The sequence below is a fragment of the Condylura cristata genome, unplaced genomic scaffold (assembly GCF_000260355.1).
Source record: "Condylura cristata isolate star-nosed mole 26May11 unplaced genomic scaffold, ConCri1.0 scaffold00014, whole genome shotgun sequence".
NCBI classification, from domain to species: Eukaryota; Metazoa; Chordata; class Mammalia; order Eulipotyphla; family Talpidae; genus Condylura; species Condylura cristata.
The window spans coordinates 37,804,524-37,823,142 of NW_004567115.1; the positions used below are offsets into that span (position 1 = coordinate 37,804,524).

Sequence of the window (18,619 nt, forward strand, 5' to 3'; positions counted from 1 at the left end):
ATGATATCTCAAAAACGAAGTAATTTGGGAGGGGAGATTTTCACAATTATGAATGGACTTGTGGGTTGGCGGTGGGGGAGGGGAACTGGAGAAAACAAGATCAATACTAGGTCTAAAAGATTCCTTAATTTTTTTACCTTTTGTCACCTATGATGTCAGCGAGTTAGATGCTCTTGAATCCCAGTTTTGTAATGAGGAAACCGGGGCACGTGGCGACTCTAACATATATGCCTCCGTCTGACACAGGGTTCGGTTCGAGCCCATGCAGACCGGCTCTGCTTGGCGCAATGTCCCAGAAAGGAAACAGGAGGTAGGAAAGCGCGAGGTTCCCACCGGGAAAGGTTTCTTCCACTCTCCAGCCCCGCAACCCCAGCGTCCTCGTCGGGCGCGGCTACTGGTGCGGCAGCCCGCACGGGGGCGCTGTCGGCACGTGGCGCGGGTTTGGGCCTCGGAGCCCGCGGCAGGTGTCACCTGGCTGCGGTGGCAGGTGCCGAGTCCTGCCGCCGGGAGGAGGCGTGAGGAGCCCCAGCGGGGGGCCATAAAAGAGGCCGAGGGGCGCCAGGTCGGCTCGCCGCGGCGACAGCACCAGCAGCTGCGCGATGGCCGGGCAGCCGTGGGGCGTCCCGGGGGGCCCCTGGAGGCGCAATGGCAGTGCGCTGCTCAACGCCTCGCAGCAGGCGCCGGGCGCGGAGGGCGCGCGGCCCCGACCCTCGTGGCTGGCCTCCACGCTGGCCGTCGTCCTCATCTTCACCATCGTGGTGGACATCCTGGGCAACCTACTGGTCATCCTGTCGGTCTATCGCAACAAGAAGCTGAGGAACGCAGGTAGGGGCTCCCGCAGCTGGCCAGGCTGGACCGGCAGCCCCAACTCGCAACCAACGGCAGTTTCTTCCTCTAGGGGTTCTGTCCTCGAACGCTTGAACGCAGCGCCCTCAGCTGTCCCGTGGCTTTTCCTAAGAAAAGTTCTATTTTTTTTTTTTTAACTAGGAACTTGGAGACAACTTTCCTCATAGAGGCTGAAGCCTGTAGGTTTAATTTTCTTTTAATTGACTGTCTGAAATGGCCTCCCTCCCCCATAAAACAATAAGTAGAAAACTTTGCCATAACCAGGTTCTTTTTCTTTTAGGGAAAACCCCACTATGACATAGTTTTCTATTTCTGAGTTTCTTTAGATGGAGAGGCGCCACATACAGCTTGCCGAAAGTTCCTCAAGAAGCCCTTTCAGATCACATCGATAAACTTGTCAACAATTTGGCTTTACATCTTACTTTTCTCAATGTTCTTAGCAAATCTATGAGCAGGCAGAACAATACTACAGTTATTTTAGTTTTGTTGTCAGGAACAGCTTTCAATTTTTTACCAAACGATTTAGAAAGATCCCCAGGCTCCTGGACACAATTGTCAGAGGGTGAGGATGGTTCCTTTAAATCAGGCAGGTTGCATTTTTAAGAGCAGAAGTGGTTGTATAAAAAAATATAACTGCATAGAATATCCTAGTAAGGCTAATTCAGTGCTTGTGCTGAACTTGCTTTTTCCTCCACACCATGAATGGAAATTGCATTATCTTGGGTGGGGCTGGAGGACAGAGCAGTCAGGCTGTCCTCTCTTGCAGACCTGATGCCCAGTGCTTCCTTAGCAGGCAGGCATCTTTGAGGAAGAGGTAAGGAAAGGACCATATACTTACATGTTTGCAAAAGCAGTATTTTATTTTTGTTCTAACCAGGTCATTGATAAATGCTGTAATTTTGTTTGACCCTTGTTGATGAGACCTCGCTTTCTTTGCTTCCCATAATGCTTGGAACAGTAAGTACATAGTCTATGAACTGGGTTTAAGCACCTGAGAGCAAGCACTGCATTTGAGTGCATCCAGTAAGTCGCCTCACTTCATGGGTGATTGACTTAACCTAAAGGAACTCTGTTTCCTGTAGAGGGTCCTCCCCTCCTCGCATGAAAAGCGGCTTCCTACGGGTCAGACATAGTTTTGAGAGCAGCGTCCACTGAATCCTCCACTGACCTTGCTGCTGTTACCCTTGATACAGAAGAGAACGTGAGTCAGTGACCATATCACCCCTAAGAGGCAGAACGGGCTGAGTGCACACAGCTTGCCCCAGGACCTCAGTCTCCACTCACATCACCACTGCGGCACTTGGGGAAGTTTGCACCCCCCCAGAATCTTTCATTAGAAAAAAAAATATTCACATGCCTAGCGTAATTGTACATCTTGTGTTTATCAAAAGGTCTTCTTTCACATTCTTTCTGTTTTGTTCACTTTCGGAGTGTTAACTGATTGATAGGGAAGTCTATAAAATACGTCCCCATAGCTCACTGGGAGACCCACAATTCACTTTCATATTTTTATAATTGCTTTTTCCGTTTAGATGTACCACTGTTGCAATGCATACCACCTGACGCTTTTTAGAATTGGTGACAGTTTGAAAATACGATAGAGAGCTAACTCAATTATGAGTTTGGGGATGCTTATTCAAAGTTCTTATGATGATGTTCAGTCCTTCCAATTTAATCAAATCTACATCCTTGCTACCATACGAAGAGATGGAAAGAAGAGATGGGAGGAATGAGATAAGGAAATAAGAATGAAGGCATTTCAGTCTTCCAGCTAGTACTTTCTTTTGGAAATGTAGTGTAACTACAGGGTTGTTTATGCCCTCAAGGGAGCATGTTGATATGTGGCTTCCCAGGGAGGAGATTAGAGAGTTCCACAACCTTCTGTGAGAGACACTGGTCTATCAGAGCTGACACAGGCTCCAAACAACCACGGGGCCTTAGTGTCGGCACGGCATTGCTCCCCTCATTTTCAAAATGTGACACGAGCTTGTGCTATTATTGTGTCTTGAGTAAGTTTCATAGCAGAATGAGAAGAGTTCTGCACTGGGAAACAGGGGTTAATATCCTTCCTATCCACATTATGATTTGAAAAATCAATTAAATTATCCAAAGCTCATTTTCCACATTTATCAAATACAGAAACTATCTCCTCTCTTCGTCCCACATTATTGTAATTACCTAGTGCGGTGACGCATGTGGAGATACTTTCAAAAAGAGTAGAGCAGGTAATGTTATCTGTTCTTGTCTATTTATTTGCTTAATGTGTACCTAGCCAGGGTGTGATTAGCTTGTTAAAAATCCCTGAGCTATAGGCTTATCATCTGTGTATTTTCTATGTATACAGCATATTCAGGTTTAAACCTTTAGCCAAAAATAAAGAGCACAACAAATGCATTGCCTACTTAAAATTTAAGTAGCTGGCAATGTAATCTACCTGGCATATAGCCAATATGTGGAAATACAAATAACAGGCTCACACCCACAGCTGATTTGTTCTGCCTTAGGGATCCACAAAACTGAGATGTATGCCTTGGTCCCACACAGATTCTAAGCAGCAGATTAGGAGAAAGTTTGGCATGTCTAACTTGGGAAAACCAACAAACAACATAGGTTGAAACACACTCACTGAAAGCAAGTTGATAAATTGAATGAATACAATATTTGTGAGCTTGTTTAAGGGAAGTAAATATCCCCCCTCACCATAACATTTTCCTGACAAAGACCCAGTAAAATAAATTAATTATGACCTTGATTATTTCAGAAAAAGCCTAGTCATGTACAATACTGTTCCACTTAGAAAGACAAGGATGTTATATTATAGAAGAATATCTATCCAAAGTTTATTATTTTGTGATTGGGGGCACAGTGAGGTACACTGTCAGTATTGTGGGGGGAAAGTTTCCCAGAATGAGTCTAAGACCAGACGCTGTGTTCTGTCATTCTTGCTGCTGTTTCTTTTGGGTGAGTCTTACCTGCAGAAGGATAATCTATTTCCATTCTGCTTTACCACCCAGAAAGACTGCAGAAAGCGTGGAGATAACAGGAACTTTGTGTGTTAGAGACACAGGTTTAAAGTTTGTATGTACTGAGACCATTTTTAAGATGTGTACGGTCTTGGCAATGCCTACCTAGAAATATTATTTTCTCATATTTTACAGTAAAATGTAAAAATATCCTAACTGTCCACCATGGTATGTTTTTACACACGTAGATCCAATGGTGACTATCGCTTTTGAGAAATGACTTGGTAATGGGTGAAAACTGTGTTACCCACAATTGAACCAGAACTTACCCCAAGTATGGGTTCTGGAAAAGCACCAATCTGACTTTCCATTTTTCTGCCACCAGTGAACAGGTTGTTACCAGTGTCGAACCTGACTCTGCTTGTATCCATTGTTCAGGTGACTCAGGTGGAGGTTCACTGCCCTCTCTGTTCCCCTTGACACCTGCACCGACCAGCTGATCCACACTCCAGCTTAGGCCCCAGGGGATGTATTTGTAGTTGCCTTGATTGAGCCCTCGGCTGTTCTGGTCACTGCACCCGGCTTTCTCTGCTCTGTTCCTTCTTTTCTCTTCCTTTGTCTGTTTCTTAGCCCTTGGCTTATAATTTCCTAATTGTATATATGGTGTCTCAGAAAAAAACAAAGACCAGCACTGAACTTATAAGCATGTTATTATATTCTAAATGTTCACTTATGATTTCTTGAAGGAATATTTTATTTAAGATTTTGTCTCTGATGTTAGCCCACACATTCATTGAACCCAACAATATGACTGTCATAACACTCAGAATTCAGAATCAGGGCATCATCTTGACCTCATGAGTTCTGCAAGAACCTGCCTCATTCTGAGTTCTAAGCCTCTTGGGGTTCTGTGGGATGGGAGAGAGTGCCGTTGGCAGCCTCAAAAATGTAGAGAAAACTCAGGGGAAAGATATTCTAAGACAGAGGGTGGATTTAGTGTTCGGCGTGGGGTGGAAAGAGTCTTACTACATGAGGCTGCTCTTAAATCCAGGGCTCTGGTATTGAGGACAAACATGTCAGATACTACAAAAGAACATGGGAGGAGCTAGTAAAGAGGACAGATACAGAATCTGGATTCCAGGCTTCATTATGAAATGGATCTGTGATTACAGATAAGTCAGCATCACTATCAACTCTTCTTACATCAGCAAAATGATGGGGTTAGACAAGGTCTGTGAGGCTCTTTCTTTCTTTCTTTCTTTTCTTTTAAATATTTATTTTATTTATGCATACAAGAACTGGGGTACAGGCCAGAGGTGTAGAGGGTGAGAGGATTCACCAAAGACAGAGTGAGGAGCAGAACAGGCAGATCTACTGAAACACTGCTGAGGGGAGCAGCAGGTGTGTCAGGAGAGATCTCTGTGCCATGTAGGTCAGCTCCCAGGCCGGCCTGGAGCAAACTCAGTGACTGTGAAGAGCTTCATAGTGTTGTGCTTTAACCCCTTGTGCCACCAGTGAGAGCCCTCTTACCGATTCTAATGTCACTGCAAAGGGACAAACAGTCTCGGCATTCCAATACATGTCTGGAGAAGAGTGGGTTCTCAAGGATGTGCCCAACTCTCTCACCTAGGTGTTTAAAGGAAGGTAAGCACTATGTGCTGTGAGAATTTCTGAAATAAAGAATCAGGCTATCTCTCCTCCAGCTGCAATTCGGGCGCCTATATTGAAGTCAGAGAGTGGCTTATCCAGTGGCCTAACTGATGCATTAACAACCAGTGTTCCGAGCGCTCTTTCAAAACAAAAACAAAATAAAATAAAATAGCCACATACGAACAAGCTGCCCAAGTCCCAGAAGGAAAATAAGGATAATGCATTTTGGACAATACTTTTGAGTCATTTTACACATTTAGAGATTTTCTTTTTTCATGATTCATTTTAACATTTTGAATTTTCCTCACTGTAAATAATATTTACATCCACAGACATCTGCTAGAAAGTAAATAAAACTGTGATAAATGTCTACTTCTGGGATAAAGGCAATACCGTATTCCTCAAAATCCGATCTGGTGTTTTAATTGTCATTCTCAACCTTTGTATTATTTTTGCACATAATTGATTTAGCACAAAGTGCTATCTTTAGGTGAATATTTCTGTTTAAAATCAGAATCTTTTATAGCACCCATATCAAACCAACTCCAATTATTGAAATAATTTAGTTTTTCAATCTAACTAAAAGCATACTAAAATATGGTGATAAATTTGTAAAAATTTGGTGATAAAATCTGGTGATAAATACCTTTCAAAATTTGAGAAAATTGGACCCATCCTGGTGGCACAGTGGTTTAAAGCGCAGCATTACGAAGCTATCTGCAGCCACTGCAGCATGAGTTCGATCCCCGCCTGCACCGGAAGTGACCCACATGGCGCGGCAGACCTCTCCTGTCTCGTTTGCTGCTCCCCTCAGCAGTGCACTTCATCAGTTGGACTGTTCTGCTCCCCACTCTGTCTCCGGTGAATCCTCTCACCACCCCCAAGCCTCTGGCCTGTACCCCAGTTCTGTATGAATAAATAAATAAAACTTCTAAAAATTCTGAGAAAATTACAGAAAGAAACTGGTGGAATTGTACTTGTGTCACACTTTTCACAGGTAGCTGATTTGGTCTGATTTATGGGAATGAAGTAGAAAAATAACTTCTTGTTCAGAATGTCTAGTGCTTTGTCCTTTTGTGGACAGAGAATCACAGCGCTTGCCCACATTTTCTTTTATCTGTCCTTCTAACAACTTCCTCACATAGATAAGAAAACTGAAAGCCAGAGCTCACATATACATGATCAGCTTTGCATTCTCCCAATCACAACCCTTGTCCAGTGGCTGAAGCACTAGGAAGACAACCGGGCTGCATCTCCCATCTGCAGTCCTTATATTCGTGCTACTATATTGGATCCAGTTGCTCAACCTTTCCCAATCTTTGTCTCTCGTTCTGTCTCATGGGATATTTATCTCTCAGGGATGCCATCAGGATAAATTTAGACCCTGCCTATCAATCCATCTATTCATCCATCCATCTACCATGGTGGAGTCACAAAATAACTATATAAGTAATGGCATTATTATGTTGTTATTGGTGTATATTCTAGGATTCATTCTTTTTTGAAAAAAAATGTTTATGCATACAGAACTGGGGTACAGTCCAGAGGTGTGGGGGTAGTGAGCGGATTCACCACAGACAGAGCAGGGAGCAGAACAGGCCGACTGACAAAGTGCACTGCTGAGGGGAGCAGCAAGCGAGACAGGAGAGGTCTGCCGGGCCATGTGGGTCACCTCCAGGGCCGGGGATCGAACTCACACTGAAGTGTCTGAGGCTAGCTTGCAGTGCTGTGTCCTAAACCATTGCACCACCGGGGAGGACCCAGGATTGAATCTTTTTAAGTTATATTTTTATTTATTTATTTTTAAATATAATAGTTTATTTTTACATCATTTTGTACTTTTTTTATATCAATTGTAATCCCTGTGGGTTTCCCATCACCAAGTCACCCATGTGTCATCACCATAGTCCTGTGCACTTCCCTCTCCCACCCCATTTTTGATCCCATTCCCCACTCCACCCCCACAAAATGTCTCTGATATATGACTGTTCGTTATTCTTATTTTCTCGCCTGGTCCATTATACTCCTGCTATGAGTGAAACCATCCAGTATTTTTCTTTTTCTTTCTGGCTTATCTAAGCATGATCTTTTCCAGCTCCATCCAAGTTGCTGCAAAAGACATGTGTTTCTTTTTTGGTTGCTGAGTAATATTTCATTGTATATATGTACCATATCTTTTAATCCAGTCATCTACTTTTGGGCAATTGGGCTGCTTCCATGTTTTCCCAATTGTAAATAAAGCAGCAATAAACATGGGGGTGCAGGTATCTTTTTGAATGAGTGTTTTTGTGTCTTTTGGGTAGATACCTAGGAGTGGGATTGCTGGGTCGTAGGGAAGCTCCATGTTTAGCAGTTTGAGGAACCTCCAAACAGTTTTCCATAGTGGTTATACTAGTTTGCATTTAAGTTATATTTTTAAATGGACATTTCTTTTTAAGTTTTTTTTTTAAGTAACTAGATAATATAAATTATATAAATTCTCTGATGCTTCCTTTTATCCCCTTTGTAATAGCCACTTGCTCCAGAGCAAGTTGGGAGACTTCAAATTCTAATTATTGTTAGAACTGACTATTTCAATATTGAAACTATTTACTAATTTGACAATTATGTCGAGAAGTTCTGACCTAAGTTGTATGTAAAGATTTGGGAAATAATTTCAAGTTAACAAAGGTAACATTTACTAAATATAATCACTGTTAGCAGGCAGAATGAGGGGTACCCCAAGACCCCAAATCAGCCTGCCTGCTCTAAATGGGATCTGCCACATCAAGATTAAATAGACTCTAGTGTGTAAGAACATCAGTAGAGAAGAGCTTTACCACAGTTGGTGTGCTGTCCAGAGAAGAGAAAGGGAAGACTATATATAAAAGCACTTCCACCTGAAACACTCAAAGTTACCCATCCCATCATGAGTAAATGCCCAGCCAATCAGGGTAGACTTGAAGTGGGACCACTGAGCCCCGAACTCCTGCCACAGGTTAAGTCACCCCCTGGAGAGGACTCACAGGCTAGGGACAGGAGGGGCCAGGCCAGGCTGGGCCAAAAGACACATTAAAATACAAGTTAAGATGAAGCCTGCCATTGCCAGGCTCCCCACTGCCTCTCGCCCATCACCCTCTCTCTTTTTAAGTGGCTCCTTCCTGGTGTCCTGAGGCCTGGTACAAGTCCAAGATCGAGAACCAAAAGTGGCTTCTTCTTCACATGTCTCTCTGTGTCACATGCCTCTTCGTGTGTCCTGCTAGTGCTGTCTTCCCTCCTTCCCTTACCAAGTCCTTTCCCCCATCCTTCCTAACTTCGCCCTGCCTTGGGTCATACAAGGAAGCTGCAGCCCCCCCTTTCCTTAGCTACCACAGTTAACTCTCCCATCTGAGAATTCCTTGTTCATGCTGTTATATTATCCTTCCATTGCTCACTCCATATTTGGAATTGTTGATTCAAGACAACATTTTAGTTTCAAATACTTTTTGTTGACTTTCCCCTTTGTGTACTTTGCCATTGCTTAAAATTTTATGATTGTTTTTTCCTGGTCTGTGTAGTTCATTAGTATGGAGACCAAATTTTTTTTCCTAATTTGCCAAAATACCTTCCAGAACCCCCTAGAAACCTTAGAACATTGGCTTCAGACTCCTACACACACGATTAAACTTGACTGTGCATGATTGAATTTGGATCTGATCTTTTCACCTCCAGTTATTCATCTTATAAGAAAGTAGCACATTGCAGCATTAAATTAATCATGGGTTAAATTGGGCTTATTTTTGCAATAGCTTTCCAAATTATTTTTCTCTTGACAATTTTGAAAGTTAACAAGGATAAAATGGGCATAGATTAAACTTGCTGCTTTCAGTTCTTACTAACATTTGCTGGTTCTGTTTTTAAAAAATACCTGCCTTGAAAAAAATATCTGCTTTGGAATTTTTTTTTTTAACTCTCCATAGAATCTCTGGAGTTAGAGTAAGCTCTAGTCTTTATTCTTCAGAGGTATCTTCCAAAAATAATAACTTGAATATTTTAAGCAAATAGTAAGATCTTTACAAGGTATTTTGGGTTTCCTAAGTATTTTTTAAGTTGCTTAGCTGACAGAAATGCCCTTTCTTTCTATAAAAGAAATATATTCACTCTCAGGATTTCCTAAGCCCTCAAAGAGGCAATTATGGATCATTTTAGAAGTGTTTGTGCATGCTCAGAACTCTGCGTGTCGTCAGTATCACACACTCCCTCTCCTGCATAAAGATGATTCCTTAGCACCTTAATGTTCTCACCTCTCAAATAGGTTGGCTAGTCAGGTCGACTTGAAACCCTAGGGCTCCCTGGACTCTCTCAGTATATTTTAGTGAAATTTAAAAATGCGACAGATTTTCTGCTTGAGGTTATCTACAATTTATTTTTCCCCAGAGCTTACACTTTTGGCAATCACAAATCAGAAAAGGAGATTTTAAAAACTCTACCCAGTGCTGAGTATTACTTAGGCTATTGGAAATGAGGGGTAGGCAGGATGTGGGGTTCCTCAGGACCTCCAAACTTGCCTTCTTTAAATAGGTTGTGCCATTAGCTGCGTCAAGATAAAACATACCCTACTGTGCTTAAGATGTTTATACAGTTAGTAATCTAGCCTATTAGTAATGAGGGAACTTTTTTTCAATTAGTAATAAAGCAATAAAGACAAGAAAAGGAATAAAGTTTTTAAATCAAACACCCAGAGTTCCCCATCTCCTCATGGGTAGATGCCCAGCCAAACAGAGTTAGCCCAAAGCAGGGCCACGGAGGCTTGAAAGCCTGAGCCAGTCTAAGGCACCTTATGGTGGAAATCACAGGAAAGGGGCAGAAGGAGCCAGTCAAGTCTGAGAAGAAAAGAGCAAAATCAAAATCCAGATAAATGACACCATGGTTAATTTCCCCATGGGTCTCCCACCCATGTCAGTTTCGAGGGTCTTTTTTCATGTCTCCCAGACCCCTGGTACAAGTCCAAGGCTGAGAAGCAAATGCAGCTTCTTCACATGTCTCTCTGCTCCATGTGCCTCCTCCAAGAGGTCTCCCTCTTCCTCTCCCTTCTCCTTCCACGCCAGAGAATTCCTTAATCACCTTCAGCATCTCAGGTCATACCTTTCACATATCATATGCATGTGGAATTTTTTATACTAACTGGGCTTATAAAGAGTCTCCATTAAAACAGATTTCTCAGATCTTAGTCTATGGATTAATTGTGTGAAACAAATGAACAATATCTCTAGGAGTAACTAGAAAAACACATTTTTGTTTTTTGGTATAAACTGGTCTTTACCACTTTGATATTAAGGTTCAGATAGCCAGGGTTTTTTTTAACCTACAGGAACAAGCATTCAGTGGGGCTCTAATCCTGCTTTCCATATGATTGAAGTCCAGACTGAGATGAAAGAAAGAACAAATATTGGCTTAGAGCAAAAACTAACATATTGACAAAGAAAAGCAACAAAGCAACTCATTTCTATCGAATGGATGTTGTTTAGAGACTAAGGGTGCATTTATTCACCCAGCAAACATTCCCACACACCTCTTCTGTGCCAGGAATGTTGCTCTCACTGAGAATTTAATGATACAGACTCGCAGCCCTGGGCCTCAACTAATTCAGTCTCTTGGAGAGAAACAGACTTGTTTGCCAATGTGTGGAGTCAGCCGTTGGTTTGGCTTAAAAAACTGATTAAAAACTTATAAAAACTGTGGTCCTCTACTGGCACAACACAGCACTGCAAGCTCGCCACAGCCATTAGGTACAAGTTTGATCCCTGGCCCCGGAGGTGACCACATGGCCTAGCAGACCTCTCCTGACCCACCCGCTGCTCCCCTCAGCAGTGTACTTCGTCGATCTGCCTGTTCTGCTCCCCACTCTGTCTCTGGTGAATCCTCTCACCGCCCCTGCACCTCTGGCTATACCCCATGTCGTATGCATAAATAAATATAAATCTTTAAAAAAAAGAAACTAGGCAAATGAAAAGGGCCATAAAAAACAATTGTAACAAACACCTAGAACTTTGAGAGAAAAAAAAAAAGACTATATGTCGTTGTGTTGATTAAAATTATATTATGTTTTGGTAACCAGATGTTAATCTCTCACAAGTAGTGAATAACATCACATTTGAATTCAGTGAACAGGGTCCCGGGGTTACCTCTGAGAAAGTGTCATCACTGTTCCCCTTACAGAGCAACTGGCCAGTTTACCCATTGGCCTAGTTTGCACAGTCCTAGGCCAAGGTTATGTTCTAAAAAGATGGGTTTATTAGAGGAGGACCAGAGAGAGAGACACCTACCACCTACATAGGCACAGGCGGGCAGGGGAGCTGTCACTGAAAGGACACGTTGTTAAAGCCGACGCCCACGTGGACTCTGGCGGGCAGTTTGGGAGAGGGCCTGCCTCGTGCCTTGCAGAAATCATCTTCTACAGTGCTATTCTTTTTGGGACGGGTTCATTCCTTAGTAGAATTATTATCTACTGTTATATTTCTCACTTCTAGGGTGTGACTAGGTTGAATTGCAAAGACCAGGGAGTCTCTGCAATGGCCTCCATTTCCATATTCCACCCCTGGTCTGCGCCCAGGATACTTCCTACAGCAGTAGGCCACTAGCTACAGCCCTGGCGGCCTAAGAAATTTTTATTTCTTTTTTTTTTTTAAAGATTTATTTATTTATGCACACAAGAACTGGGGTCCAGGCCAGAGGTGCAGGAGGTGAAAGGGTTCACCGGAGACACAGTGGGGAGCAGAACAGGCAGATGGACTGAAGCACACTGCTGAGGGGAGCAGCGGGCGGGTCAGGAGAGGTCTGCTGTGGCAGTGTGGTTCAGCTCCCTGGCCAGGGGATCGAACTCATGCTGCAATGGCTGCGTATAGCTTCATAGTGCTGAGGTTTGACCTCTTGCGCCACCAAGGATATTCCTGTACTCTCACCTCACTAAGACTTTCGCTGGTTCATGGAGGAGGCTTACAGTGCCCAGCACACCCATTCTGAGTGGTAAAAAATCATGATAGTCAGCATCTCAGGAGGTGTGAGCTTGGTCTTAACGTCATGTACAGTATTTATTAAAACCAATGCAACCTAACAAAATAAATAAATAAAGTGCAGCTGCTGTTATACTTCCTCCTTCCAAACCTGAAAAATTCCTGTGTGGACCATGTTGAATGATAATAATGCAAGGAAGGAAATTCTGGGAAACACTTCCCACTTTAACTAGATTGACCCATTATCAACTTCCTATTATCAACCCCTTCATAATACGGCATCCATAAAGATCTCTTAGCAGTATTTCACTTTCCAATAAAGGCAACATCACAATTCTGCTCTCGCCTAACAAAACATAAAGGTGATGGCTCCCTGCTTTGGCCATTCTTTGAGGAGTTCCCAGCATGAGGTCTGAGGGAGGTCTGCCAAGGCAACTTCCACCTGTTCAGCTGGTCATTCATATCTGCCTTATTTCACTTATAATTTAAGGTTTAATGTAGCAAAGTAAGTGCTTGTATTGCAAGGCTTGTCAGTGCTCTTAATCACAGTGAGGCTATGAGCTGTGTCTTCTTGTTGCTTGTAGAGTGACTGCTAAGTCACTTCCCTCACCAGCTCTTTATCATTTCCTCGTTTGAACACGCTCTTTGTAGAGTTCTGCCTGGTTCTAAAGCAGGGCCCCCACACAGGATGCCATTTCTGACCCCCACATATTTCTGGCCACATTAGCTTTCTGAGGGAAAGGCAGTAGGCAACTTTTTTTTTTTTTAAAGATTTATTTATTTATTCATACAGAACTGGGGTACAGGTCAGAGATGCAGAGGGTGAGAGGATTCACCAGAGACAGAGTGGGATACAGAACAGGCAGATCGACGAAGTACACTGCTGAGGAGAGCAGCGGGCGGGTCAGAACAAGTCTGCTGCACCATGTGGGTCAGCTCCAGTGGGGGGGATCGAACTCATGAGGAAGTGGTTTAAGCTTCTTTGTGTTGTGCTTTAACCCGCTGCGCCACCAGGGAGGGCCCGGCAGTAGGCAACTTTAATGAATGAATGTTGGTGAGGTTTTGACAATTGCTCTCACTGGTTTTAAGACTTCATCCATTTTATTTTTTAAGATTTATTTATTTCTGCATGCAGAACTGGGGTACAGAACCAGGGTGCAGACCAGAGGTGCAGGGGCAGTGAAAGGATTTACCAGAGACAGAGTGGGGAGCAGAACAGGCAGATCAATGAAGTACACTGCTGAGGGGAGCAGTGGGCAGGTCAGGACAAGTCTGCTGCACCATGTGGGTCAGCTCCAGTGGGGGGGATCGAACTCATGCCGAAGTGGCTTTAGCTTCTTAGTGCTGTGCTTTAACCTGCTGCGCCACCATGGAGATCCCAAGACTTCATCCATTTTAACCCCATGTTTCCTCATCCTAAAAAGTAGTAATCACTAATATTATCCTCAATCTTAACATTCTGTGACTGAGTTCTCTGCAGTAAGCACTGAAACAGACCCAATAGAGATGAATTTTTTCGCCATTAGAAAAAATTATTTTAAATTTCTGATACAGTATTATGCTGGTGGTTGTCTTGAGTAGCTGTAAAAATGGATAGTTATTATCTATCTGAAATTACACAGAGCTGAGACTAGACGATCTTATAACATGTGCAATTATGATTAAATTATTTAATTAGTCTGGTGGAGTTCTTAAAAGAAAAAAAATATCACTTCTCTCCTCCTCCCCCTATACACACAGACACATACACACACCAGGGATGACAGTTTCCAGCCAGCCACATCTGCAGAGAATACATAGCTTGATTTTCTTTATCCAGACACTTGTAAAATGGGATTAGTTTAAAAAAAAAACAAAAAGATTTAATTAGTATATGACTTAAAGGGAAAAAAGCATAACTACTACAAAATAAATGGAGCAGATGATAAAGACCTGGGAAAAAATCTGTGACAAAATGTATGACTTTTTAAAAGCTCTTTTAAACTATATCTGTATTAGGCCAGTTTGTTATGATATTCTGGGCAAAAATGTGCTGTCTCAATGCCAGTTTAATTTGTAATAGAGTTTCATATATTATGCATAATTTTAAAGTATTAAACATTTTGAGTTAAAAATTTATTAAAGTGTGCCCATTTTGGAATTTAAATATTTCATTGGTAATGGAAATTGATCTGTGGGAAAAATAAATTTGCTTTCATTACTTTAATTTTGGCTAGCATAACCAATTTTTAAAGAATTTTTTTGTGGCAGTGTATCTGGAATTCCTATTTAAATGTTAAAAACTTTCCCTTTTTAGTCACAGCTACGATCTTTCTTCACTTCTTTGCAACAATGGAGGGAAGAGTAAATGAACAAAACTAATCACACAGGGACTTTCAGTGCAAGGGCTATTTTATTTTATTATTTGTTTTTTAAAAAGATTTATTTATTTATGCATATAAAAGATGGGGAAATCCACAAAACTGACTTTATTTCAATTGTTAGAAAAGACAATTTTATTCACTTTAAGCATTGAGCAAAGTCTCAACTGGGTACTCTTCAGGACACAAATATAAGAAAACAATCTCAGGGGAGTGCAGGGCAGAACTATAAGAAATCCAAGTTTACAAATAAATGTAGTAAGAGGTAAAATATGGGGACATTGCACCTGGAATGTTCCTCCCCTCTCTGCTTACCTCACTTCCTTCTCGCTACCTCTTTTTCAGTATATACTTTATTTACTTTCTCTCTGTTCAATTCTGTTTAGTTTTCAAGATCGAGGATAATAGGATTATTGGTCATTTCTGTTTCTTCAGCATCTATAACCATTTAATAACTTTATTACATATATGATAATCTAAATTAAAAGTGATATAAAGTGATTTAAGAGGAGAAATTTCCATAGTTTGGGCAAGCAAGCAAAGGATGTGGCATTTCTGTTTAAGATGGAGTTTGGAAAATGGAAAACATTGGAAAACTAGAGAGATGAGTCATTCAAGGCAGAAGGAACAGCAAGAAACAAAGGCAAATAGGTCACAAAAGTAAAGGAGAATGCTTAGAGAACACTTGATAAAATTCAACTGGAATTTTAAAATCTTTTTTTTAATACTTAAAATACTGTGTTGAGTTAATGTATTCGCATAGGAAATTATCACTACCTAAATATCCAGGGTGAAATGTTGCACCTTAAGGTCTCTGTGAAATCTAAAACCTTTCCACCATTTCCTTTAAATTGAGAGGAGTCATAGAAAACCAACATTTATCGAAAGTTACCTGTGACAGAAAATGCTTAGCATAATTGTCTCATTTAAGGTTCACCATGATCCGTGAAAGAAGATACCATCTCTATCTCCACCTTGTAGATGAGGAAGCTGAACTTTGTTGAGATAATATAACTTGTCCTAATTAGAGCGAGTGAGAGTGAAGCCAGTATTCTAACCCAACAGAGCCTTTCCTTAGGCTGTTATGCTGGGACATGGATCCTTTGGTCTCAAAGATCAGGAATTAGAGGCCCATCTGAGAAGTTCTGAAGAACTAGAAAGGGATAGAAGGCCTGGGACTTTGGTAAGTTACAGTGAACTTAAGAAAGAGCTTGATATGACAGTCTCTAGTAATAAGGATGTTCCAGAATAAAAATTGATAGGTTGATACTGAGTGCAAGAGTTTTTAAAACACAGGAAAAACCAAGGATTGGAAAACACCTGTTCTGAACACCCAGATGCTAAGATGCCTCTTTGGGGAATGTGAGAATTTTTGAACAGTCGAATTGATGTGGAAAGGGCAACTTCCTGGTGAAAGTAGCTCTGTTTTACCCAAATATGGCAGTATTTGCGCTATCAAATCTTCTGAGTGTAGTAACATCTCTTTTTTGATTATCTGTGAAAGAAAACCACTGCAGTTCATCAAAACAGGTAAAATCTGCATTTTATAAATCTTTCTCTTTTAGGAAATCTTTTTGTGGTGAGCCTAGCTGTTGCAGACCTGGTGGTGGCTGTTTACCCATACCCCTTGGTGCTGACGTCAATATTCAACAATGGGTGGAACTTAGGATATCTGCACTGCCAAATCAGTGGTTTCCTGATGGGCTTGAGCGTCATTGGCTCAATATTTAATATCACTGGAATCGCCATCAACCGCTATTGTTACATCTGCCACAGTGTCAACTATGACAAGCTGTACAGTAACAAAAATTCCCTCTGTTACGTGTTCCTGATATGGATGTTGACACTTGTGGCCATCGTGCCCAACCTGTGTATCGGGTCCCTGCAGTATGACCCAAGGATCTATTCCTGTACATTTACACAGTCTGTCAGTTCCGCATACACGATCGCTGTGGTGGTTTTCCATTTCATAGTTCCTATGATCATCGTCATCTTCTGCTACCTAAGAATATGGATCCTCTTTCTTCAGGTCAGATGGAGGGCGAAACATGACAACAAGCCCAAACTGAAGCTGAAACAGGATTTCATGAACTTTGTCACCATGTTTGTGGTTTTTGTCCTCTTCGCCATTTGCTGGGCTCCACTAAACTTCATTGGTCTGGCTGTGGCTTCAGACCCTGCCAGTATGGTACCGAGGATTCCAGAGTGGCTATTTGTAGCCAGTTATTATATGGCGTATTTCAACAGCTGCCTAAATGCAATTATATATGGACTTCTGAACCAGAATTTCAGGAAGGAATACAGAAGAATCATAGTCTCACTGTACAGTCAAGATGGGCTTTGTAGATAGCAAAGCCTATCCATTAGTGACCAACAAGAATCTATCACAGGTGGACTCTGTTTAAAAAGCAAAGCATTGGGCCCTCCCTGGTGGTGCAGCGGGTTAAAGCACTGCACTGAGAAGCTAAAGCCACTTCCGCATGAGTTCGATCCCCGCCTGCCCTGGAGGTGACCACATGGCGCGGCAGACCTCTCCTGACCCGCCCGCTGCTCCCCTCAGCAGTGTACTTCATCGATCTGTCTGTTTTACACCCCACTCTGTCTGTGGTGAATCCTCTCATCCTCCGCATCTCTGGCCTGTACCCCAGTTCTGTACGAATAAAAAAAAAAAAAAAAAGCAAAGCATTGTTGACCAGATATGTACACTTGTACTCATTCTCAAGTTTGCTTTCCTCCTACCAGATGTCCTGAAAAGCACTGTCATTGAGAAAACTTACTTTCTGAAGAGTTGTTTTTGTAGTTTCTGAACTAATGTATTATCGGTCTTTTGAACAAATCTCTCCGTGTATTACAAGAAATATAAATTCATATTTTTATGTTAATTGATGAATATGGTTCAGAGTCAAAAGAGGACTACTTTTAAATAAAAGTTCTGAGCGATTCAAGGAAGAGCGTGTAAGCTTTTCTTTTATTATACATGAATGCCACAAAGGCAGTAGTTGCTTTTTTTCGGCTATTTTTTGAAGATTTGAAGAGTAGAAAAGCAAATGGTGTTCTTTATATCTGAGTAAATTGCACTCCCTCAGCACTTGTGCTTATTACTAGGGCTGCTATAACAAATACCAGACTGCATAACCAACAGAAATTTATTTTCTTGCAATTCTAGAGGCTGGAAGTCCAAGATGAAAGAGCTGGCAGAGTTGATTTCATTCTGAGGCTTCTCTCCATGGCTTGTAGGTGGCCATTTTCTTTCTGAGTCATCACATGGCCCTTCCTGCCTGTGTATCAGTGTCTAATCTCCTCTCCTTCTTCTTTTATTTCTCATCATATTTGTCAGCAGCTGTGGCTTTTCCAGTAGTGCTCAGGGCAGGAAGCTTTTTGCTTTCATTTCCCCATACGGCTTTCCTCCTGATGGGGTGTGATCGAATGTTCATTGCTTCCTTGGTTGTTAGTTTGGTTTTATATGCTATTCTAGAGGTAGATTTATATTTTGTTATTTTCCTATTAGTATCTAGGAAATGATTCCCAAAAAATCAAGAAAACATTAACACATTTACATTAAAATCACCCGAAATTTTAGGTGTAGGTTATTAATCTTAAGATTATGTAGAACAATTATTTAGACACTATACCATGCGTACTGTTTTTAAAAGTATTCCTTCTCTCCCTTTAGAATTGTCTTTTTGCTTTCAATTTAAATTTTATATTGCTACAAAAGATTTTTCTAATGATATATCAGAAAATATTTATGATAAACTTTACAAATTCTTGGCTGTCTCCCAATACTTTGATCTTATTCTCTAGTTGATGGACGATGTGACAGACTGTC

General features: G+C 41.6%; 1 protein-coding gene across 1 annotated transcript; it reads left to right on the forward strand.

Annotated features, from left to right (window-relative positions):
• Positions 1 to 599: 599 nt before the first annotated feature.
• Positions 600 to 17,140, forward strand: MTNR1A (melatonin receptor 1A). The gene is made up of 2 exons (XM_004682496.2): positions 600 to 825; positions 16,356 to 17,140. The coding sequence occupies exons 1-2, from the start codon at positions 600 to 602 to the stop codon at positions 17,138 to 17,140; spliced, it is 1,011 nt and encodes a 336-aa protein (XP_004682553.2).
• The last annotated feature ends 1,479 nt before the right edge of the window (positions 17,141 to 18,619 follow it).

What these genes read in the sequence shown, in the direction of transcription:
- MTNR1A (XM_004682496.2), top strand. Translation starts at nt 600, where the DNA reads ATGGCCGGGCAGCCGTGGGGCGTCCCGGGGGGCCCCTGGAGGCGCAAT. An exon ending in CAAGAAGCTGAGGAACGCAG is followed by an intron (nt 826 to 16,355) that starts GTAGGGGCTCCC and finishes TTTCTCTTTTAG; the next exon opens with GAAATCTTTTTGTGGTGAGC.